General features: G+C 41.6%; 1 protein-coding gene across 4 annotated transcripts in view; it reads right to left on the bottom strand.

The window, feature by feature from the left end:
* Window positions 1–4,746: 4,746 nt before the first annotated feature.
* The window catches only part of RALBP1 (ralA binding protein 1), a 64,362-nt gene continuing 44,761 nt past the window's right edge, over window positions 4,747–24,347 (bottom strand). For all 4 annotated transcript variants that reach the window (XM_038391327.2, XM_043508109.1, XM_038391328.2 and 1 more), the window contains 7 exons: window positions 22,472–22,821; window positions 20,013–20,174; window positions 15,846–15,977; window positions 14,626–14,733; window positions 10,995–11,116; window positions 10,497–10,620; window positions 4,747–8,715 (listed from right to left, as the gene is read on the bottom strand). In XM_038391327.2, coding sequence (XP_038247255.1) covers window positions 8,449–8,715; window positions 10,497–10,620; window positions 10,995–11,116; window positions 14,626–14,733; window positions 15,846–15,977; window positions 20,013–20,174; window positions 22,472–22,821 — 1,265 coding nt within the window. In that variant the 3' untranslated portion in view covers window positions 4,747–8,448. The remainder of the gene's footprint in view (window positions 8,716–10,496; window positions 10,621–10,994; window positions 11,117–14,625; window positions 14,734–15,845; window positions 15,978–20,012; window positions 20,175–22,471; window positions 22,822–24,347) is intronic.

Here is a 24,347-nt window from a genome sequence, read left to right as displayed (position 1 = left end):
AACCATTCTGAACGTCCAGTTATTCATGGCTATGCGGACAGAATGAAAGGTCTTCCTGTCTCCTTTCAATGTATCTCGTCAGGCATTCGGGAGTGCTACAACTTGGCAAGGGTGCCTGCCCCTTGGATCACTGCACGCTCCAACAGGGCTCAGGCCTCTTCAATGGCATTCCTGACATAGGTGCCCACTAAGGAAATCTGAAGAGCAGCGACAAGATCCTCCATTCACATTTTCTCCACGTACTATACGATCACCCAGCAGGCCCAAGACAATGCGGCCTTCAGACGAGTAGTGCTCCAATCAGTGGATGAACTTGGACTTGCGAGTCACTTGAACAAGCACTCTAGGGTGACCAGATGTCCCGATTTTATAGGAACAGTCCTGATTTTTGGGTCTTTTTCTTATATAGGCACCTATTACACTCCACCTCGTCCCGATTTTTGACACTTGCTGTCTCGTCACCCTAAAGCAGTGCTTCTCAAGCTATCTGAGGGGGGAGACTGGCATTTTTTTTTCCAATGTGCGCACAGACCAGCAGCTGATGGCTGCGGGGACCACCACTTTGCGTAGCACTGCACTAAAGCACTCGAAGAAGAAAAAATGGTTACTCACCTTCTTGTAACTGTTCTTCAAGATGTGTTGCTTATGTCCATTCCAATACCCATCCTCCTTCTCCTCGGTCGGAGTAGCAGGCAAGAAGGAACTGAGGGGGTGCGGGTCGGCAGGGCCCTATATTGGGCACTATATAGTGGGCTGTATATTTGGGCTGACCCTAAGGATACTGCATGGGGGAAAATTATCTAGCTGTCGTGCATGCAATGTGCACACACCTGATTGGAATGGACATGAATAACGCATCTTGAGGAACAACAGTTATGAGAAGGTGAGTAACCGTTTTTCCCTGCAGGCTGATCTCCAGCGTTGATGCTGGGCTTACATATTGCCAGCCTAATAGTCAACCAAACCTGTAAAGACTCCCCTGGCGGTAGAGGTGGGTGAGATGGCCCCCTGATCCTGAAGATCTAGAGCAGTGCTTCTCAACCTCTTTATCATTGTGAGCCGAATATAGGGCCTATACAATGCTGCTTCAGCTATCAGAAGGGAGGTGAGCTGTGGTTGGAGCTACTCTCCCTTTTTAAAGCCTCCAGGCTGGAATGAAGCGGGGGTGACAGGTTTAACAGATGCTGCTTATCAGAAGAATCTGTGGCTCACAGTGCAGCTACTTTGGTCCCACAGAGAGAAGCTGCTCAATGAAGAAGTGGAGCTTTCTACTGAAATCTACTCAAATTTCAAAGCAGAAATGTGGATTCCCTAAGATGAGCTAGACAAGTCCCAGAAAACCTATTAGGACTTCCTATCCAGCCTATTACCGGTATAGACGTGGGAGGCAAACCAAGCCCTTCTTTTTTTGGTCCTCTTTGTTACTGCAGCCTACGGATAATAGAAAGTTTGGTTTATTTTCTCTGAACCTTTTATCATCTTAGTGATTATTTATAAGCTGATCAAGGCTCATAGTACAACAGTTCACCAGTAGCAGAGAAAACAAGGTAGACTCTGATAGGTCAGGTGCTAATCTTTACTACACAAAATGATGATCTGGAAATGATTGCTTTTCTTCGAGCCAGGTGCGTAAGGATGGTGTTCTCCTTCCCCTTCCTTTGTGTCATAACTCAGCTTTCAGTAGTTTAAGAGCCAATTGTTTTAGAGCCTGAGCTCTAGTACTGCAAGCCAGAAGGTAGCTCTGGGCTTCAGCCATATCCTTGCTGGTCTCAGGCCAGATTCTGTATGAAAGACCTCATCGTGTACGGGGAGGAGTGCAGCTGACTGCGTAAGGCATGGTTAGTCTTCTCTACAGGAGTTCTCCACCCCCCAGGGGCAGCTGCCATGCAGACCCTCCACCTCCCCTGTGTGGAGAGCATGTGGGGCATAGCTCTACCAGCTATGGGCCTGGTGGGGTCTTCCCTGGTAAAAAGTGGGAGGGCCATGGTCTCCTGCCTCTCCCTGGTCCTGTACCACTGGCTTAAAGTAAGCAGGAGCATGCAACTCCTTCTCACCTGCTAGCTCCCCTGGGTGTGAGTAAATCTCCATTTTTAGTAAAAGTCAGGGACAGGTCATCAGCAGTAAACAAAAATTCACAGGCTGTGACCTGTCCATGACTTCGACTAGGTACCCCCAACTAAAACTTGGGCCAGAGTGCTGAGGTTGGGGGGGTGGGTAAGAGTGTGGTGGTGCGTGACCAGGACCTCCACTGGTGCAGCTGGCAGGCTCCCTACCAAGCTCTGCACATAGCTTCCCCTGACACGGCCAGTACATCCCTGCAGCTCCTAAGGGCAGGAAAGGCCAGGGGGGTTCAGTATGCTGCCCCCACAGCTCCCATTGGCTGGGAACCCAAAGCCCCCCGGGCCCTTTGGAAGTGACCAGTCTGTCCCTGCAGCTCATAGGCAGAGAGCTTCTTCTGACGTAAATGCTGCCCTGCACCTGAGCCCCCTTCCACACCCACACTGCTGCTGTGGGCCTAAGAGTGCCCTTGCAGGGATTGCTGTGGAGGTCACAGAAAGTTACTGAAGCTGTGACAGACACGCAGCCTTAGTCATGGGGGATGCAGCTTTCCTAGGCGTAGGGCTTCCCTTCTGTTTAGTGGCTGGTGAAAGGAGGATGCATTTGGCAGGTAACTGAAATGGATGCAGCAGCAGCAGCTGTTGTTGCCCAGTGCTGGAGCGGCCTTATCTTTTTCCAGGCAAAGCTGGTTGCCGCTCCACCCTGGGAGCACAAACGCGCCCCTTCCAAGGGAAGAGGGAGAGACTGAGACCAGCCCGCGCCCCACTTTGCTAGAACCCAAGATAAGCAATTGCCCCAAAGGCTTTCTTCTCCCCTCCTGCCATTCCTCAGGGGTGTAGGGATGCACAGGTGGATCATCCTATCAAGCCCTGCTCTCTATGTGTGGCTGCTTATGACCATGGATGCCTTTTCCCACATATTTATTAAATTCTCCCCAGGAGGAGTTAAGGCAATTGTGACCACAGCAGCCTGTCCCATCAGCGCACAGGCTCTAGCTGCTGAGCCAAGGCCAGTCACTGACCTTGTGTCTTGTCATCAGCCAAGCATGCTCAATGGGCTGAGCTACTGTCCGCAGTGCAGCCTGTCATTTATTGAAAAAAAATGTCTTTAACATCCTGAAACAGGCATGGGGCTGAGAAGGAGAGCTCAGTTCTACTGCCCTTTCCTAGCTGGGGGAGGCTTCTTCCTTCTCTAATGTGGCTCTTCAGAGCATTCCTCCAGCCCTCCACGCACAGGGTGGGGGTGGGGATCCAACTCCACCCAAGGGCCCGTTGCCCTGGTTCAGAGCCCCTGCAGAAGAAAATCCCTGGGGAGGTTTGGGAGTGGGGTCTTAGCCACTTCTGCCTCTCAGGTGGGAGAATTGGCTTATACAAGGCCTGCCTGAGCCCTGCTTCTGGCCCTGGGGCAGCTCTTTAGGCCACTCACTCAGCCAGCTTGACAGGGAGGGATCCTAGCTGCTCCCACCCTGCCCCATACAAGGATTGTGCCTTTGGTTGGAGTGGATTCTGCAACCTCCACTGCAACCAGTCAGGGTGTGTTCCCTTACTGACCGTTCAGAGCTCTAGTCAGCATTCCAGAAGACAAATTACACCCTTGGCACCTGTGCAAATAGCTGGAGGCTCCTGTGGCATCATTAGACTTGCAGGGTTTTGACTAGGATGGTGGATAGAAGCCAGCTTGACTGTTAGAAGAACAGGAAGAAGTTGCAGGGGTAAGAGTTAGACAGCTTCCTACTTGCAGATTCATCCCAGTGGAGATGGAAATTGAGCTACAGGGCCAACAGTGAACTGCTTTTTCATGTTAATGAAGGAACAGCATCAGCTGTGCATAGAAGTGATTTAAACTCAGCCCTCAATAGGCCCCCAGGGCTGGATTCAGAAAAGGACTTAAAATGGCAATAAGGCACCTCAGTGCCTAAATCTCAGAATTAGCCCCCCTGCAATTCAGTAGCTCAAACCTTGTAGGCAGCGGACATCACTTGGCACTTTGCAGCGAGTTCCCAGTTGCACCTGTGATACTGCCTCTTGGCACACACCAGGCATTCTGATGTCCAAGCCCAGAGCACAGCACAGAGAAGCGAGGTGTGCCTGTACTTAAGGCACCTGCAGGCCCTGACTTGCTAGGTGTGCTCCAACCTCACCTACCACATCAGGCCCCTATAGACAAATGTGCACAAAATGGCTGCAGTAGCGAAACCATTCTCCTTACTTTTAGCCCAGTGCTTAGAGTACCGTAACAGGAATTTGGGAGCTTCCCCACTTCACGTATCTATTCCACCCGAGGAGGAGGAGAAATGGATTTGCTATGTTGCAGGAATGTGCCTGGTCTCCTGGGCATAAATAATTTGAAAAATCAGCTGTGTGTTCTAATCCCCTCCAGTCATTCTCATGCTTGTGTGCTCTCTCTGGCCTAATCTTGCACTATCCACTGTGGATAAACAATTTTCTAGGCACCTTAAAGTGAGGCATAGTGAAGCTTAGCATCACCACACAAGTTTCTTTGGTAATCTAGCCCTTGGGCTATCTGGGTCTTGCAGAGCCATTGCTAAAAGACTGAAGTAGGCACTGGCTGACATTTTTCAGAGTCCTGCCAGGGGCATGACCTGATAAAAGCAGCTGCTTGTTGCTACATTTGACAAACTACTAACTGCAACTTTCATGTAGGCAACAGTTCACTGCAAACTGCTACTTCTCAGGGTACAAACACTTTATTGGAAAAAGATTTGCATTAAAAATAGTTGTCTAAAATAGCTCCATACAGTTGCAGAATTTCAATAAATAGGAGGGTAACAGCCTTCAAAACTTCCCACTTCAGATGCACATAACAGCCTGCTGCTTTACATTGGTTTTCTCCCCACAATTAATTTAATTTTGTTATAAAGAGTTTTACTCACTTGGGTGTATGACTGTTTAGCTGGCCTTTTGAGAGTTCGTTTTGAAATGGCTTGTAAATGGAGTAATTCAACAGAAGCTACTCCAGGCACATGCTGGTACGGTCAACTAAAGTACTTCATGGTGTGGGCACAAGCTTTTAAATTGGATTAAAGAATAGTTAATTAGGTGTGGCCCGGAAGTGCCACCCTTCTGCAGTATTCAGTGAGAGCTAGCATTAGGAATTTACACAACAGGTTACCGGTGTACATGTTTATATTCATAAGATTAGAACAATGGGCCAAGTTAAATCTAGTCAACACACACAACAGATTCATTATTACTGATACAATCGGTGCTCAAGCCATCATGTCCAATTATGACTAGCTATTTATTACATGCATTGTTTGAGTCTGACCCACAAAGGCATAACAAAATGAAGTCTGGTTTCAATTTGCTGGGTCTGATATCTTGTCTGCTGATTCTGCCAGGGCATAAATGCCCAGTAATGCTATTGCATTCCTCATTTGAACAATACTGCCAGGTATGATCCATAGCCATAGTATGATAGCAAGCAAATTAAATGGATGTAATGTACTCTATATGCCAGCTCTCCTCCTGCTACTACTTGTCCATTTTGATTTGTTAGAGTGGTTGTTTATCCAAGTTTCCCACTTAGTAGGCCAGCTAGGTCCTTATACTCTGGTTTCCTTTCTATTTTAAATGACAAATTTCAGTGCATTTTCTTGGATGATCAGGGAAGTTCAGGATTAGGGGCAACACTCCCTTTAATTATACCTCCAGCTGAGCTTTATTGTACAGCAGGGCTTGCTAGTTTTATTGTAAGGCACCTTGGGATGCTCTTCTTATAAGTGAGCTGGGTAGTGTAAAATATCAGACCACTGAAATTACTTTTATAGTTATATTTACTGTCCAATTAAAAGTGATCAGCTCTTTTAACTGTATAATGGCTCCTTCAAAGAGATCACTAACTCATTACATGTGCAAGATACGTATTTGATCTAACACTGCTTTCATTAAGACTTACTTGATCTCAGACAAAGTACAAGTGGCCTCTTAGTGTATCCTGTCTGGACGTAAACTGATGGATGAAAAACCCAACAACAGTGTTACTAAGAACTGAATACATAACTCCACACACCAAAAACTCAAGCACAGTAGCTCCGCTCCTCAGATTTATATTAAAAAAGGTCTATTATGAATTAGCAACATGGATATAATCTGATTTAATTGTTTTTTCAAGAGAATTGAATTTTTTTCCAGAAACTTTCATAACTAAAATTTTTAACATAAGATGGATCAACCAAATTACATTATTACAGAAACAAGAGATGAACTTACTCGCAAAGAGCTGTGTTCAGTCCTATTGCTAGAGGGGCTGGTGACAACCCAAACACCTAAAGCAGTGTAGGTGGTGCAGCTGGTTGGTAACGGCAGGAGAAACAGAACTGAGTGCCTGAATTCACATTTCAAAAAGTAAATCTTTTAGTTCACGTTTTCAGTTACAGCAGTAAAATTAGGGTCTTGAAAACCACAGACCTTTAAATATTTGTTTTGCTTTCCTTTCATTAGATCTAAAACAAGACTTAAATTTTAGCTTTGAACCAGTTTTTTTTCCTCAGCAGAGTTTCATAATAGAAATTCCAGGGTAACTGTCCCTAGAGGAGAGCAATCCAAAAAACTGATTTCATAGTTTAATTGGAATGGGTTTGCTACAAAACAAACCCCACACACAATGGAAGGTAGTTGTGCATGCAAAGTGAGCTACGCTGCTTTCAAAAGATGGACATTTACTGCGAGGTAGATACATTACAAACTATTTTCAAATGGCTGTTGAATTTATTAGCTTGATGAATATGGTCCTAACAAAATAAAAGTTAAATATTAAGAGATTTGTCTGAAGAACACAGATTAGAAAAATCTATGACAATTTGATAGAAATTAGAGAGAATTTAAAGAAAACGTTTAAATATTGCTACCATATATAAAATGCATGTAACAGACAGGCAAGGGAGAATGCTTTACAACTGCCACCTAATCACATTCTCAATCTTCATAAATTCTGTTCTCCAAATTTTAAAAAAATATGAAGTTGTTTTCTATAACATATCAAAGCATTATTTATACAAAATCAAATCATGGCCCATGATTCACAACAGTGCAATAGATAAAGAAAGAATACAACCACATCCAACAGGTGCTGAAAATAAATATCCAGATTCTAGAAACAAGATAGGCTGTGAGCACTCTGTGGAGTTGTTTTCAATATTTTTTGAGTTGACTATTTATTGACTAGTCTCATGACCGTCATTTCATTTGACATATATAAATGAGTGCATTTGAAACATAAAAATGGCCCTACAATGCCAATTTTTATGAAGAACTTTGATTGCTGATAGCACTAAATAGCTGAGTCAAAAAGTAAGTCACAGTTATTGTTACTAAAGAAAAAAATGTCTATTGCTGAACCCTGCTCCCTCCACTGGGCATCTTTCATCAGACTTATCTGAAAAGCATGAATGGCTTAAATTTCTGTAGCTGGAACAATATATTGCTTGGCTAGACAAAGATAACTTATTCTAAGCTAAGCAAACAACTTAACCAATCCTCTTTAATTGCTAAAGCTTCAGTCACTGAGTTTTAACTGAACTGAGAGTTCAAAACACTTGAAAATGGACCTTTCTCTGTACTAAGAAAAGGCTGCAGTTATGTATGCACTAGCAGTCTGAATACAGCATATATGTTATACAAGTATGATGAGGAGGAGCACTGGTTTACAAACTAGCAAATGGGTTCACTACATTGCCAAAAGACTTGACTGGCTCTTGACGAACACCTTCCACCACACAGGGACATACTTAAATAACATCTGTGAGATTTGACATGTATTTTAATACATTTTACAACTGTAAAATGAGGATGTTATTAGGTAATAATGATCTCCTGCAGTCTCAGACATTTTAGCCAAACAGGAAAGAATTTAAAGCTCCTTTGTATATAATCTGCATCAGAAAGGTATCAAAGGCACAAGAAAGAATGACCAGGTAAGCAGAAATGACCATGAATGAGAATGAAGAGAGATTCACAAGGCAAATAATTAATGTTTGTGGATAGGTTTTTGCTTTTTATTGACAGGAAAGAAGAGACCTCCCAATTTTGCTCTGATGAAAACAAATAATTGGTCTGGTTTAAAATAAAACCATTACTGAATTATCTAAAGTCACCTGAAGCAAATCGGTCTCCAATAATCTGACACTAGCTGGAAAACTCCTCTGCACCCTCCAAGCTCTAATTGCTTTGTCCTCCAAAGTAACCTGAGCCTAATAGGCAAAATCCATAATTATGGAGGAGACAAAAATCTCGACGGTTTTAAAAGACAAGATTCTTTACACAATGTACACAGCCAGCAAAGGTTTGTGCCGTTTTAGCCTCTGAATTACAGTAAGTTGCACAGTCCTTGCTAAGTCCAGTTGATTTTATGAATACCCAAGGACCCTGATCAAATTGGAGTTTCCTTCCTGTCTTTGCTTGGTGATGGCTTGACTAGCTCCTTGACCACTTTTGACTGCTCTTTAGCTGCTTTTGTCTCCAGGACACTGTCTCTTTGCTGTTGAGAAACACCCCCACGCTTTTCTGGCTCATCTTCTTCCTGCACCTGCTGCTCTGATTTTGCTCGCTGCATCTGTAGCAGGCGAAGTTGCACTCGCAGCTCAATGATGGCCTCTCGTTCCTCATGAATCGCTTGGTTCAGATGATTGTTCTTTATCTTTTGAGCAAGGGAAAGGAAAATATGACAAAACAGTAACTTCTGTACCTACTGACTCATGAATAGAGTAACACACAATGTAACCTTTGCTGCTAACTTGGGAGAGAGACAAGTGTGTGCACGTGTGCATAAATACACACACAGGAATTAACAGAAATGGAGTGCATGAAAAAAAAATTAACCCCACAAGGAACAGAAGATTTATGGTGACAATGGACTAACAGCTGCACCCACCAAAAATACACACTGAGATGAGAAAATGAGCACTCCTGCCCACCCCTCTACAGAAAGGTTCAGAGCTGGTTTAAGATTTTTGTAAACTATATTTTGAGTTAAATACTTAACAATTAGGTTTTGGCAGATGACAGTTCCTACACGGACTGCAACGAGACTTTACATTTAAATTAGTTCTGGAGCTACCTTGCCCCACCTCCCTCCAGCAGGAATTACTATAAAAATGAGCACAGCAGTTTAAAAAACAAATCTACAGGTTGAGAAACACAGTGAAGTGTCTCTGATGTTATTCTTAGAGTTGGGCTACTTTTAATTTTTTGCACCAAGGCCGTTTTACATCAATTTTTTTGGAGTCTGTTCTTAATCAGCTTCTTAAATCGCTCCCATCTTCAATCTGAGTTACAAATATGGCGTATCAACAGCTAACTAAAGTTACCAGCTAGCTAGTCAGAGCACAGGACTAGAATTCAAGAAACCTAGGATTTATTCCTGGCTCTGCCACAGGATTTCTGTATGACTTTGGGCATGTCACTTAACCCTTCTGTGCCTCACCAGTAATATGAGAACAGTACTTGACAGGGTGTTTGTGAGATGTAGTTTATTAATAACTGAGGAGTATTTAAGTTCCTCAGATGGAAAGCACCACACAGTAGAAGAACAGAGTTTTCTACTGAGAATTGTAAAGAACATTAACCCAGGAGCCTCCTGACAGCACTAGGCACCACCAAGCAAGAGACCAGAATTTATACACCAAGTGTTACATCTTACTCCCAGCCATAGCACTGGGAGAGTGGTGGAGGAAATAAAACTATCCTCAGAGGGGGAAGAAAAGATTGAAAGGACCTTAGAGCTCTCCTTAGCTGGCTAAAGTAACACTATCCATACCCAGGAAAATTATTCCTCACATTAGGTAAGATAATTGCTTCAATCTCTCTTTGGAATATCTATATTTAATTTCGGATACCAATGCCATTCTTTTAAAATGCTCCTCACTTTCCAGTAAGTAACAATTCCTGAACTGGGCAATGGCGCTCCAAGTTTTTTTTAAATGAAGAGTCACAATTCAGACACAATGCATAGGTGAAGAGAAAGTCTCAAATGTTTGTAGGGAGGAAAAAACAGACAGATGCATGAAAGAAATGGAAAGGGCTGTGTGGGAAAAAAAAAAAAATCTGACAAATCCGTTCTCAGGCCCTGCCTCGTGCAGTCATTTACACCTGTGCAAAGTGGTTGTGAGACTCTACTAAATCATATTTGGTAGCAATTTACACCCACTTTGCACATGGGTAAATGACTGCACATGGTGCAGGAGCCCTGGGGAATGAAGTTAGCTTTTAAAAAGAACAGGATTGGTTCCTGAGAATTAAATATATTCCAGAGAGAGACAGAAGTAATCCTCTGTTCTCTCTCTCTTACACGGAGAACAGAATGAGCAACACTTGCCAAACTGCACCTCAGAGAAATTCTTCCACATGGCTAGGAGCCCACTCCCCAAGAAAGCCAGCATGAAAAGCAAAGGTTATTCTGGTAAAATGCACTCTTCTTACCTCTAGTTCCTCATTCTGCCTTTGCAAATCTTCCAAGATAATTTGTAGCTCCTCCTCATCCTCGCTCTCGCTCTCACTCTCAGAAGAATATTCTTCAGTTTCACTTCTACCATGCTGCTGACGACTGAAAGGGTGAAAGAGATCTTAAATTTAAGCCCTGTTCACATGCAAGTTTGCTGGAAATGCAGGAGGTGAGAAAGTAGCTAAATTCTACTCTTGGTGAAGTAAAGAAAAAAAGCAGTTTGTCCATTAAGACAATGGGATTTTTTTATGCTTGAGGTCTTCACAAGTTACTATGATCTAGAAGAAAATATCCCAAAAGTTGCAACAAGGCAATCTGTAATGTTCATCAGGTTCCTGTCCTTTCCATTAGCATTTTGAACTGCACACTTCTGTTTTTCAAAATCCAACCCTTTATAGAGGTCTACAATCACAGCAGAAATTCTTGTAAGAGTTCTAGCCTGGCTGAGGATCCGATGTCAGCAAGCTTTTTCTTACCTTTGAATTTCAGCTATTTCTGCTCGAAGGCGTTCTATCTCCTCCTTCTCAGTGGCAATCTGTCTGCGCAGAAACTGTTCCATCGCCAGTAGCTCTTCCTGTTCTGTCAAGATCTCATTCTCCTGCAATGATCAATTAATTCACCTCATGAGGTCTTGGATTATGATCTACAAAAAATACACTACAGTGTTTCTTCTTTCTAATGCTGCATCCTCAGAAGTGACCAGACAACTTTGTTTTCTAGAAACACTTCAGGTAATTATGCTGAAAGCACGGTTTTATCCTAGTGTGGATGTATGCAGACAGGCTGGCCAACTTTCTACTCCTCTGGTCCATCAGCTCTCACAGCCAAGATTAATCTGGGATCAAGTTACGTCTGCTTTGAGATCTTCTTACTGAACTGTTGTGCGCTATGGCTCACCAAATTCCAGCACAAGCCATATGGTGTGATTTCCTGCTCCCCAGACTCCATTAGGTGCCAAAGCTCAAATCAAAGGGGAAACACTGGGGCCAAGTACAGAAGCAGACAAATCCTAAATTCACCTTGAAAGATAGAAAGTGGGTGGCAAGAATTATGGCAGAAGAGTGTCATGATGGATGGGGAAGAATAGATGAGGTCAGTGGCAAAACAGTGGTCTGGGACAAAGACAACAAAAACACTGAGTACCTCCCTCACTACTCTTTCCACATAACAAACGCCCCACACACTAATCTCTTTCCTGCCAGGCCTCATATATGAGCCAAGGCCTTTGTCTCCATTCACTTGTGCTAGCCTCTGAGTATTAAGAAAACATGTTTCTTGTTTGAAAGATCTGGAAATTCTGAGTCCTTTACTCTAGCCTGCTTACTTAAAACCAATGGATAAAACAAACTTTAAACCTATCCTCCTCTGTGTCAGTCCAAAGAGGCTAGGAGCAAAAACTGCAGAACTGAGAAAGGAAACACCTCCACTTACCTTTTTTTTTTTTTTTTAAATTATACTTTTCAAAAATAACACATCTAAAGGGTTTAAGAAGTCCACAGAACTTATTTGGTTATCTAGCAAGCAACCTATCCAATAAGACAAGATTAACTTATTACATCAAACCTAGTGAGCCTCCTTAAGTGACAAGTTTTTAGTTACCTTGTTGCTGATAACACAGTAAAAAAGCAGGCAAGAATGAGATCTGTAGGAAAATATTACTGAAAAGCTTCCAATTATATTTGGAAAGAGGAACTATAGAGTGTGAGGCATGAAAAAGAGAAGTGAAGGAGAACAACAATATGAGTTACTTGAACAGTAAGTGCTTCAGTCTTGACTCTCACTCAGGCATTCGAGAGGAAGAGAGAGAAAACTAACAACTGGAAGTCTGACCTGACGGGGCTGAAGCCAATGAGAGTTGTGAGTAGCTCATCCCCTTTCATCATGAGCATAGTGTACATCAGACACTGGAGCCCATATTCACGAAGGGACTTAGGCATTGGGATGATCAGTGTTGCAATACCTAACTTTTAGCCACCTTACAAAATTACAGGAACACAACAACATTGTGATTCACAAAGCCTGAGTTAGACCCTAGATTCCCTATATGACGAACAGGGAGATACAGGAGATTTAGGCTGCAATTCACAAAAGCCAGCATGCCAGGCAGGGAACCGCCTAAGTTAGCCAATGGGAGATGCAGATGACAGGAGCTCCTAACTCTTGCCACTCTCAAGGAGATAGGCACCTCTCTCTCAAATGGGAACCCTTCTCCTGGAGTCAGGGAGCTTGGCTACCTAAGACATTTCTTGGGAAAATGAGTTAGGCACCAGTCTAAACCCACACAAAATGGCCAAAAGAGGAGGAAGTGATGGCATCCACCTTATACCCTGTAGCCCAGAGGCACTTGGGATGTCAGACACCCAGGTACAATTCCCCTCTCTGGCACAGAGGGAGAAAGGATTTGACTGGGGTCTCCACCTCTCAGCATGCTCTAATCTCTGAGCTAGTGAATATTCTGATGTGGGGCTCCTTTAAGAGCTCCTGTGGATAAATAACTAAAGAGTCACTGGGCCAGAGAGTAAGAATGACTCCATAGCCTGGTGGTTAGGGCACCCATCTGGGTATTGAGACACCCAGGTCCCTGCTTCAGTACCTAGTTATTAATCCACAGTGGAACAGCTTCAACAGTAGAGACTGAGGGAACCCCAGATCAAAATATCCCATAGCTCAGAGCACTCAGAGGTGGGAGACTCCTGTTCAAATCCTTTTCCCTCCCTCAGGTAGAGGTGGGGGAATTGAGTGCGTGTCTCCCACATTCCAGGTGAGTGCTCCAACCACCATGATAAAAGTTATAAAGTCGGTGCTGCTGCCGCTGCCTCTAGCCACTTTTTGACTGATGAAATAGGTGGCCTCTGAGCACACCTACCAGGTCAGGCTCCACACACACGACTGGCAGGAGAACGCCTACCTTTCCCTGGTTTGTGCATCACACTAGGGCTTAGGCAGAAGGTAGATATCCCAACACCTAGAGGGAGGCAGCAGTGCGCACACTCAGACGCAGAAACCTAGGCACAGAGGGAATTTATACTCTGAAAATGCAGACACCAAGTGAGTTTAGGTGCCTCCAGGGTTTAGCAGGAGTTTTGTGGAACCTAAAACTGGGAGTTAGGTGCCTAGACACCCAAGTGTGAGGTTTTGACACCTAAAGTCAAACTTTTGTGAATCTCACTCTGGGTGAGAAAATAGGTTTTAAACTCTGAATTTCAAGTAGACTGCAAGCATTTGTGCTGGAGTTGAAGTGTTTTTAGGGGAGGATGACTCCTCTGGCTCCAGGTAAGTCAGGAGGATTCAAAGCTTTTCTATAGCATTTAAATTAAATATAACTGTGATGCATCAATGTGAAGTGCTCGGTTAATCAGTACATTTCTATTGTAATGTACATTACACTTTCTGTTAAAAAAAAAAAACTTTCAAAACCAGCCTTATATGTCCAGCCTCACCTCAGCACTCAACTCATCAAAACTTTCACAGACACAATTAAAACAAAACAAAAAAAGGGGGGGGGGGGTCTTGATCTTCATCCAGTTCGGGAACAGACTGGGAGAAAATAGTGCTAGTGTTCTGAAAATTCTTCCCACAACGCAAGCTCCACTTAGAGGTGATCCCAAAATGAGACACCAATCAGACTGTGGAAAACCTCGTAATACAATAACCTCTCCTCTCTTTGGTTAACAGTGAAACAGGTAAAAAAGTGTTAACTAGATTATATTAAGGAAAACTTGTGGTACTAGATATGAAAATGTTTAAATATGCAATAGAAATATGAACGTGAACAGTATTTTTCAGCACCTGTTACAGTGTGTGCCTAGTCTGGCCTCAGGATCATTCCAGCAATCAGCCACCTATTCCTTCCCCATTCTTGAACTTTCTGACCTACCCCTCAGACAATATATCAGGGCTTCCCATGGTGCAAACAAAGAGAATAAGAGAACATTACAGCCTTCTTTAATTGAGTAACTTTACTAACAAGCAAAGGTTTCTTTAATAAACCTGAAATATATTTGCTTCTCTTTAGTCATTGGTGTGTTTTCCAAAACTTGCTTTGCTGGTATATTAACAGAAGGGTAAGAAGAATAGAAGGAAAATAGGATTAAACACACCACCCACCTGAGCGAGTAGGATATTAATAACTTCTTCATTTTCATTCATTTCCTCTTTGGACACATCCTCCTTCGAAAGACTGGCAATTTCTTGAGCAATCTTTGTTTCACACTCCTGCAGTGACAGAAGTTTGGATTAAAAGGCTACCAGGCCACATCACCACATTATACAATATAATCCTGTTCACGTATCTGTCCAAAGCTAGCATTTATTGTTAGAGTCATCCCCAGAGAAGGTTTCTGTTTTTATTTCAAGTTTTTTAAAAACCGTATCTAGAAGTCATTCATCACTAGTCCTCCTTTCTGGGACACATGGTAGTTAAATAAGGACAGTTTTTGGATTTACTTGTTCCAGGGAAGCAGTATGTATAGAGCAGATTGTGAATGTTCCAGGGTAGATAATCAATTGGAGTTGTATGTATTGACTGCTCAGGACATATTGCTTTATGCACACCAGAGTGATGTGTTTGATGAATAGATTCCTAAGGCTCAAGGTCAATGTAACCAAAGACTGAAAATCAAAAACTGGACTGAAAGCACAAACTCAACAACAACAAAGCACTGGGTAAAAACAAATTCAGTGAAATGGAAAAATTCAAGCCCTTTCCTACTGAATGGCTGTGAGCATTCAGAACTGCAATTTTAAATGGACGTCCTTTTGAAACAAATGGACCAGTAGGACTCAGGCACTTATGTGGTATGTTGACATTAGCAAAGTAATTAACTGCTCACCTATTCCTCTTAAAATCCATTTCTGTTCTCACATTTAAGCATCTCTCATCCTTTTGGAACCCTGATTATAGCAAACCTTTTAGTTATCTACTCAGTCCTGCCAGTTGCTTGCATTACACAGCAACTTTAATGTTTAGGAAGTCTTCCATTTGCCTTTTTTAGTACTTACAAGCTAAGAACAAGATCAAACAGACAGGATATGCAGCAAGAAAATCAAACCAAAATCCCATCACAACATTTACCCTTTCTAAATGCAAATCAAACATATCTTAACCCTCTCTTAGAACACCTCCAGCACATTGCAATGAGAGGTCCTGAAGATGAGTTAGTTTCATGTTAAAAAAACAAAAAACAAAAAAACCAACCTGTTCATGTCACTGAAGCTATTACAACAGGAAATTTCAAGACTTCTTTGAACAGGGTCAAAAATATGCCCACAGCAATTACAATCTATGAATTTAAAAGGTTTGGCAATGAACAGATAAAGTGACCCACCTGTCTTTTAGCTTCTCTTAGTTTCCGTTTGAGAGCTGTTAAAATTCTTTGTACCTCCCATAATCTCTCTTCTTTGGATAAGTCTTTTATCCCTGCCTGCAAGTCTCGATGTAAACAGTTCAAAAGGAACTCCTAGAATAACACCAAAAGCATCATATTCACCACTCAGTGCTATACAAGTACATTCTAATAATACACAATACCACCACCACAATCAAGCTCTTATATAGTGTGTTTCATCAGTAAGCCTCAAAGTGCTTTACAAAAGAGGTCAATACATTATCCCCATTTTACAGAAGGGGAAACTGAAAAATACCACAAATCTCTTGTAGACACAAGAACCTGGACTGCAAGTAGGGAACTCACTGGTTTCCTTCTAGAGGGGAAAAAAGCTTAATTTCCATTGCTCTCATAACAACCTTCATTTTGGTTGTGTAAAGCACCCATGGCTAAACAGACATCACCCTACTCCTTCCTTGTCGGATGTTAGATTTAGCCTTTCTTCCACGGATATGATTGTTCCACTGATTCTCTCCTCCACTGCTGACTCTTCTGCCCATCTCCCATCACAAGGTTTGCCCTGCCAATCCCCACCCTTGGGCTGCCCCAAACAGCCTCTTCCTCCAATCCTGCTCTCATGCTGTGGAGCGTCTCTGGCACAAATCCCATGACTCAGCCAATTTTTTCTATTACAGATTCATTCGCTCCTCTTTCAGTTCTGTCATTTTCCTACTAAACCACTCTACTTCTCCAATTTAATTAATTCCATGTCCTCAATCCCAGCTGCCTTTTCATCAACTTTGACTTGCTCTTTAAACCCTCCACTTTCCTCTCCACACAGGATCTGGCCAGTTACTTCCAAGAGAAAATTGACAAAATGACAAGACCTTTCCCCCTCCCCGACAACCCTCTCCTCCTCCACCTCTCGTCACAGGTGCACAAGTTTCTTGTTTGCACTTCTCCTCTAAACCTTCCACTTCCCAGTGACCCTATTACATTTCCTGATCTCCCTTGAATACACTCTGATCCCTTCCCTTACTTTTCTCCTTAATCGTTCTTCCCCCTCTGGCTCTTTCCCCTCACAATATGATCATGCTTTAGTCTTTCAAATCTTAAAACCTGCCCTTGACCCCAGCTGCCTCTCCAACTACAGCCCCGTCTTCCTTTCATCTTTAAGTTCACTGAACATGCTGTTTTCATTCTCTGTTTGGAGTTCTTCTCCTCCAGTTCCATTCTGGACCCTCTCCAATCTGGATTCCTCTTCTTGCATTCCAAAATCATTCTTGCCAAAGTCTCTGACCTCTTCCTAGCCAAAGGTCAGAACTAGTACTCCATCCGTACCTTCCTTGACCTGTCAGCCACCTTTGACACTGTTGACCACGCTCCTCTTCTTGAAATCTTGTCCTCCACCTGGGCTTCCAAGATGGTCTTCTTGTGGTTCTCCCATCTCTCTAATTGCTCCTTCAGTGTGTCCGTCAAAGGATCCTCCTCATCCACCCTCCAACTTTCTATGGGGATTCCACAGGGCTCTGTCCTTGGTCCCATTCTCTTCTCCTATTCTACCTTATTTCTGAGTAATCTCCTCCACAAGCACAAATTCAACTACTATCTCTCTGCACATGACTCTCAGATCTTCCTCTCTACTCCACACCTTTCATCTTCTGTAAAAACTAAAATCTTGCCCTGTCATTCCAACATTTCCTTGGGGATATCAAGCTCTCAGCTCAAGCTCCACAGGGCTAGAAAACATCATTCTTAATTTCCCCGCCCTCTAATCCCTCTCCCTACCTTCTTTCTTAGTGGACAATGCTACCATCTTGTTTGTCACTGACCCACAACCTGGCCATCATCCTTGACTCACAACTCTACCTAGGTCCCCACTTCCAGTCTATATCTAAATCTTCTGATTGGTTCTGTGTAATATCTATAAAGGTATGGACTTTCCTATTCATCCACACAACTGAAACCCTCATCCAGGCACACATCATCTCGCATCTCAATTACTGCAACATCCTTTCCTTTAGCTTTGACAAATGCCATCTTGCCCTGCTCATATCCTTAATGCTGTTGCTCGCATCTCAATTACTGCAACATCCTTTCCTTTAGCTTTGACAAATGCAATCTTTCCCTGCTCATATCCATTCAGAATGCTGTTGCAAAGATCATTTTCTGAGCTTGGCCAGGTCACATTCTCTCTTTGCATCCCTCCCCGGCTCCTCCCTTCCCCATCACATCAAACATATGCTACTTGTCTTCACTTTCAAAACCTTTTACGGCCTATCCCTATCCTACCTATTGTTTCTCATTCACTACTGAGATGTTGATGCCTGCCTACAATCAGCAAATGATACCATTCTTTATTGCCTCCTTATTAAATTTTCAAACAAGCACCTTCTTGCTTTTGTCTGTACTGCCCCTACCATTTGGGAGGAGCTCCCTGTAAACATCCACAAAATTTCTTCATTACCAGCCTTCAAATCCTTGGTTAAAACTCTTCTTTTCTGAGATGCCTGCAAAAAACTTGCCAACAGTTAGGTTACTAGTGTGCCGAGATCACTACCTACCATGCTAACCACATTGTCTCATTGTCTCCTTGTATTCCCGCATCTATCTGTATTCATCTGTTGTGTCTTTTCTTATAGATAGAGTGTAAACTCTTTGGGAAAGGAACCATCTTTTTGTTCTGGATTTGTATAGCCCTTAGCACTGGTTCTTAACTAGGGCTCCTAGGTGCTACAGTAATACAAATAATAAATTATTTACATGGGGCTGCTTTCCCTCACCACCTCAAATTACAGTTCCTTTAATTATAAATAGCAGAATCAAGTTAGGGAAAGTTGCAATTTCAAATTTATTCTTAGTGCTAATTTTCAATAATAAAGACTGCATGCCAAGAATGCATCAACACAGAAAATTATATAAGACACATGGAAGCAGAGACAGACATCAAAATACACAAATCTTTAAAATACAGAGGAAAGTCCATTCAAAAGACTTATAAAATAAGATATCCTTTCCTTCCCCTTATCTAAACTTACTACTATCAAAAGAAAAGATCTTTTCTGGATGTCTTAAGGAATGATATGGGAAAACTACCAGCATTAGCATGGATAGTACATGTTAGAAGTTACATTAACATTGAACTGCAACTTGTCTAGAAGAAAATTCAAATAGTTCTAGCTCCTTTTTTCATTCTCCTTCCTCTATCCAGTGGTTTATTAATGTCCATCTTCTCCCATACTCATGGAAGGTACCTCTGTTTAGCTAGCTCTTCAGCCCTGAACTGAATTCCAGAGCGCTGAACCCATTCCAAAAAACACTTGTAACCAATATCTATTTTCCCAGAAATCCTGGCCCTTATCTTCTGTTTCAGAAGTGTAGTGTACAGCACATGTTAGGAGGAGGACTGGAAAGTTGCCCTTTGAGCGCTAACACCCCAATCCTGAGCAGTCTGAAGTCTGCTGTATTTTAGACCAACTGCTGCAGCTCCCAGACAATGTTATAGCAGTTGGAGTCACCAGTACATAGGGATGCCTCAGCTCCTGCTCCTGCACTGAAAACCAGGTGGTGTAAGAGGTGCTGCAGCAGTTCTACATCACCCACAGATTTCCACAGGCAAGGGGAAATCTTCCAGTAGCCTGGCAAACCAGTTCTAGGAGACTGCTGAGGCAGCACAAAGCAACCCTAATGCACCAGAGAAGCAGTCCCTGAGAAAAGTCACCTTTCCAGTTCCACAAGTTTGGAACTCTGTATCACATCCCCTATTACCACATTTTGTTGGCCTGTTAGTAATGAACTTCAGACACATTTAAATAACTCCTAGAGCATGCTATTAAGGGATATTACACAGACCACTTACCTGCAAAACGTTGTCTCCATTATCCCCATACATCAAGAAAATTCTTGAATAGCTCACAAGGTGATTAGTACAAGACTTGGTTTTTCTATATGCCTCTACAGAAGTACAACATATCTTCCCCCAAATACAATGGGAACATTAACAAAATACCAACTACTTAGCCACATTACTGAGTTTACAGTAAACTGTTACAGCACATGGGAATTTAAAAGTCATCACTACTGTCTATGAGATCTACTTCCATCAGGTCTCAGCTGCCTGAACAAGAACATAATCTTCAGGCCAGACACACTGAGGTAAAGACAAACCTGTCGTCTGATTTCCTCTTTAATGTTTTCCTGTGTTTCTGGCAGTGCTGGCATCGTTGCCATATTAGACCAGCGAAGGGGTTTTGTCACCTGCTTTAGAGTCACATTTCCAAAGAACTCTTGGACGTGTGTAAAAAATACATACAGGACACGGTTGCTGATCTGGGAAGAAATGACAGTGAAAATACTGCTTCAGAAAGTGATTTTTTAACACAATGTCCTTTATTATCAATGGTACATTAGCCCTACATTGTATCTTACTGGACAAAGGATATAAGCTTTTTTCCATCTTTTGGCCATAGCTACAACTCTGTTCAGACAAATTAATCAATACTACTTCTAGACGATTCAAGGGTTGGTTTAAAATAAAATTATGTCTGAAATTCATGATCTGCTGCAAGCCTGAAGGAAGCATGACCACACTGTATTCACTTTGTGGTCTCTCATCACTGTACTCTCTGGTGACCATGACGCATTCTATTTCCAAGCTAAAAGTGGTTGGCTTGCAATAATTAGCTTTATGAATGGTAGACACAGGCCTAACAAGGCACTAGCAAATTTCTTTCTCCATACACAAAAACGTGAAGTCAGTGCTAGTGACAGACAAGAGAGACCTTACAAGAACTGTACTGACCAGTTATGTTTTTTCCCTTTTATCCACCAAGTTGATTTCTCTCTCTAACTTGCTGCAAAATGAGAATGATCATTTGTCATTACATCTGTGCTTAACAGACTTAGTGACTCCTTTATAGTAGACTATATTACCTCATTCAATTGCTAATGTTTTTAGATATCTGTAGGTATGAAAAACTCAGAACCTTCAAAATCTGGAGTAAGCCAGGAACATCAGAAAACTGAGGGCAGATCTACACTTAAAACGCTGCATCGGCGCAGCTGAACCAATGTAGCTGCGCCTCTGTAGCGCTTAAGTGAAGATGCGCCTGCGCCAACAGGAGAACTTCTCCCATAGGTGTAGTTAATGTACCTCCCTGAGAGGCAGCAGCTACCTCAATGGGAGAAGCTCTCCCATCGACATAGTGCTGTCTACATGGAGGGTTATGTCTTTCAGGGGTCTGGATTGTTCACACCCCTGAGCAAAGTAGTTATACTGATATCAGTCTGTAGCGTAGACGGGCCTAACTCTGAGACTAAAGGGTTAAAGAGAACACATTTTGTAACTCTACTAAGCCACATAGCCTAGAATGCAAACATCATGTTTGATAAAATGCTCAGAATGATACCCCCCCTTCCTTACAGATACAGACTTCAGATAAACTAGTATTTACAGTTTTAAAGGATAATCCAATAACAGACTCTGTACAGGGCTGCAAGTAATGTCTACCATATTGTGAAATGTTAAAAAAAAAAAAAAAAAAAAAAAAAGGGAATCATTGAGTTATGCCTACTGAATAACTATTTGCTCTATTTCTCCCCAATATTTCAACAGATTTAAAATATCCTTTAACACATCTCAAATACTTTAAACAGGGGGAAAAAAGCTGGCCACAAAATGTTTTTGAAAGAGCTGCAGTTATATTCATTGCCTTGAGACTAGATTTGTTTTGATACGATCTATCAAATGGAAATTCACTACTTGTGTTGAAATAAGTGACAGTTTTGACACCAATTTTATGTTATTGCCTAAATCTATTTAAGCAACAAGACATGACAGGACATGAGTTATGCTGCATTAATTTCATGCCTATTCTGTTAGGGAGGAGGACAGGACAGTGTAGCTGCCACAACAAATTATCAGTGAGTAAAACCCAACCCTGTTGCCTTATTGAGATTATAAAATCATGAAGTAAGATTTTAAAAAAAACCCAATCACAAAGTGATGCAGCAAAACTCCAATTCTAAATGGTGACTAATTTAAAATATATAAAGTATAATTAAAAATTAAACGGTAATCCAGTTATTGCTCAAAACTCTTACTAGGTCCATTTGATTTCTTCTGATAACATATTAATTGATACTTAGCCAATATACCCAAATAATTATTTCATGAGGAAAATCTGTTTTTATAGAATTGGATTGACTGGCCTGATATTATAAGCAATAATGCAATATTGTTCAATGATAAATCGTTAAACCACCAACTTTAACAAATTCTAATGAAGAGTGTGTGCAACTATAGGTGTCAAAGGTTTCCACTTCTCCTCTCTCACTGCACACTGTTAGCTTACTTGTAAAACTAATCATACAGCACTGTTTATAATGCTTACACTATTTAACTATATTTAAAGGCCAAATATGTTAATCTAGATTTCAGACCAGCCCACATTAGGAATAAGTAAAACCAAAATATGAAGTCCTGAAGAATACATGAAGAAAAGCTATTATTCAATTGCACTATAACATTTATAGTTTGTGTGTACAATTCTAAGAGGAGGACGTTTTAAAGAATCTCTTGCTAGGACTGCAATACAGTTCACATACTTGTTGGGTTGTGCATGTACCTGAACAGTAGGGCTGAGCACTATAGAAATGTTCTGGATGTTCATTTTTGTTTCTAGTTCCTTTGCGATAACATGGTCCATGTGCACAATCAACCAAGAAATTAAGAGATGGTTACACTCTGGCAACTCCTTTAGCAAACGTTGGCACTCCAGAACTTTTTCCCCCTCTGTGCTCTTCCCGCAAGCCTCTTCGAAGCGGGGCATTAGCTCTTTGGTAAGCAAGTTTTCAGGCAGTTCTCGTAGATATTGTTTCAGCAAGCTGGCTATGGTATTCGGCTCATATTCCTCCAAGTTGGGAGATTCTTCTCGATCATAGGCTGCTTTTAGTTCATCCACCTTTGATTTTATTCCTTTAAATATTTAGATTGAAATTAAAGAGACCTTGAAAACAAGTACATCAACCATCTTTACACTTAGGGTATGTCTACACTGCCAATTAACATGTGAATTGTAGCACAGGTAGGCATACCCATTTCATCTAATTAGTGATGGTAACAACAGTAATGAAGATGTGGTGGCACGGGCTTCAGCACAGGTCCTAGTATAAGCCCGTAGGGACACTGGATATACACTCATATTGCTAGACCATGCCAGGGATCGTTCTGCCATGTCTTTATTGCTACTGTTACCCATGCTAGCTAAATGAAAGCTGGCACAGGTATGCCTACCTGTGCTACAACTATTTACACGTTAATTTGCAGTGTAGACATAGCCTTCGATTTACAGGTTTTCTACTACCTTCCCCTCCTTATTAACACACACATACTTTTCCATTTTAGATCCTTTTTTTTTTCGTCTCTCCCCACCAAGAATGAAGTTAATTCAGAAAAATCTCTCAAGGTGACCTGTATGTTACAAAATAAAACCAAGACCAGTACGGTTTTGTGCTCAGTGCCTCTAAAAGCAAGACTAAGAAGGAAATTCATGCACATAAGAGTGTATGTGTTTTGGTTTAGGTCTCCTGAAGTCAAAAAACATTGGCTACTACTCTGATGTGAAAAGGCCATGTAGCTGAAGCAAAGTGCCAGCCGGACAGCATGAGCACACATGTGTGTGGAGGGGTTAAACATGTAAGAGACACTGCTTTACCATATTGGTATGATTTTATAAAGTTTAAATATTTGTATATACTAAAAGACCCACTGCTAAACCACACTATATAGTAAAGCAATGGCACCTACCTGAACCCCACCCCCAAGTAAGTTGCCTGCATGCTTTACCAGGGTTTCATGATCATAGAAATTGATGTAATGTCAGATCAATGTGGGAGCCAAAGCACCTAAAATAAGGGGAAAAGTTTAAGATCACTTGTGTATTTAAACTCTCAGTTGGCATTCAGCATGCATCCCTAAAATGAGTAGTTTTATTAAAAAATACTTGCAATTAACTTTTAAAATTACAGAATAATCTCTAAGCAACAGCCCCCCACAAAGCCAGAGACCTCCTTTAAAAAAAAAAGAACAAAAAACCCCAACAACTCTTGTTTGCCAATTTCCAATCAGTCATCCCTCCTGGGAAGTGTGATATTTAAAACTCTTGGTTCGGGGCACTAATTGTGTCAAAGTGTTTATTTATTGTATGATTGGAAAAAACTATCCAATATCTGAGTAGCATTTTGATCCCCAAAACCAGGAGAATCTGTGTCAGTTTATGGGAGGGCTTTGATACAGTTTTCTGCAGAAATGCAGATGGATAAAAATTGATTATTTTTGTTTTAAATTAAAAAAACCACCTGATTTTATTTAAAAAAAACAAACAAAAAACAAATTGATTTTGCTTTAAAAATTTGTTATTTTACTTAAATCAGATTTTTTTCATTTAAATTAAATACAGGTTAATTTTTTAAAAATAAACCTATTTCAAATTAAATTTCAAA

Source organism: Dermochelys coriacea, chromosome 2 (assembly GCF_009764565.3).
Source record: "Dermochelys coriacea isolate rDerCor1 chromosome 2, rDerCor1.pri.v4, whole genome shotgun sequence".
NCBI lineage: Eukaryota > Metazoa > Chordata > Testudines > Dermochelyidae > Dermochelys > Dermochelys coriacea.
Note: the sequence above shows the minus strand (reverse complement) of the source record. Positions and strands in the feature narration are given on the sequence as shown.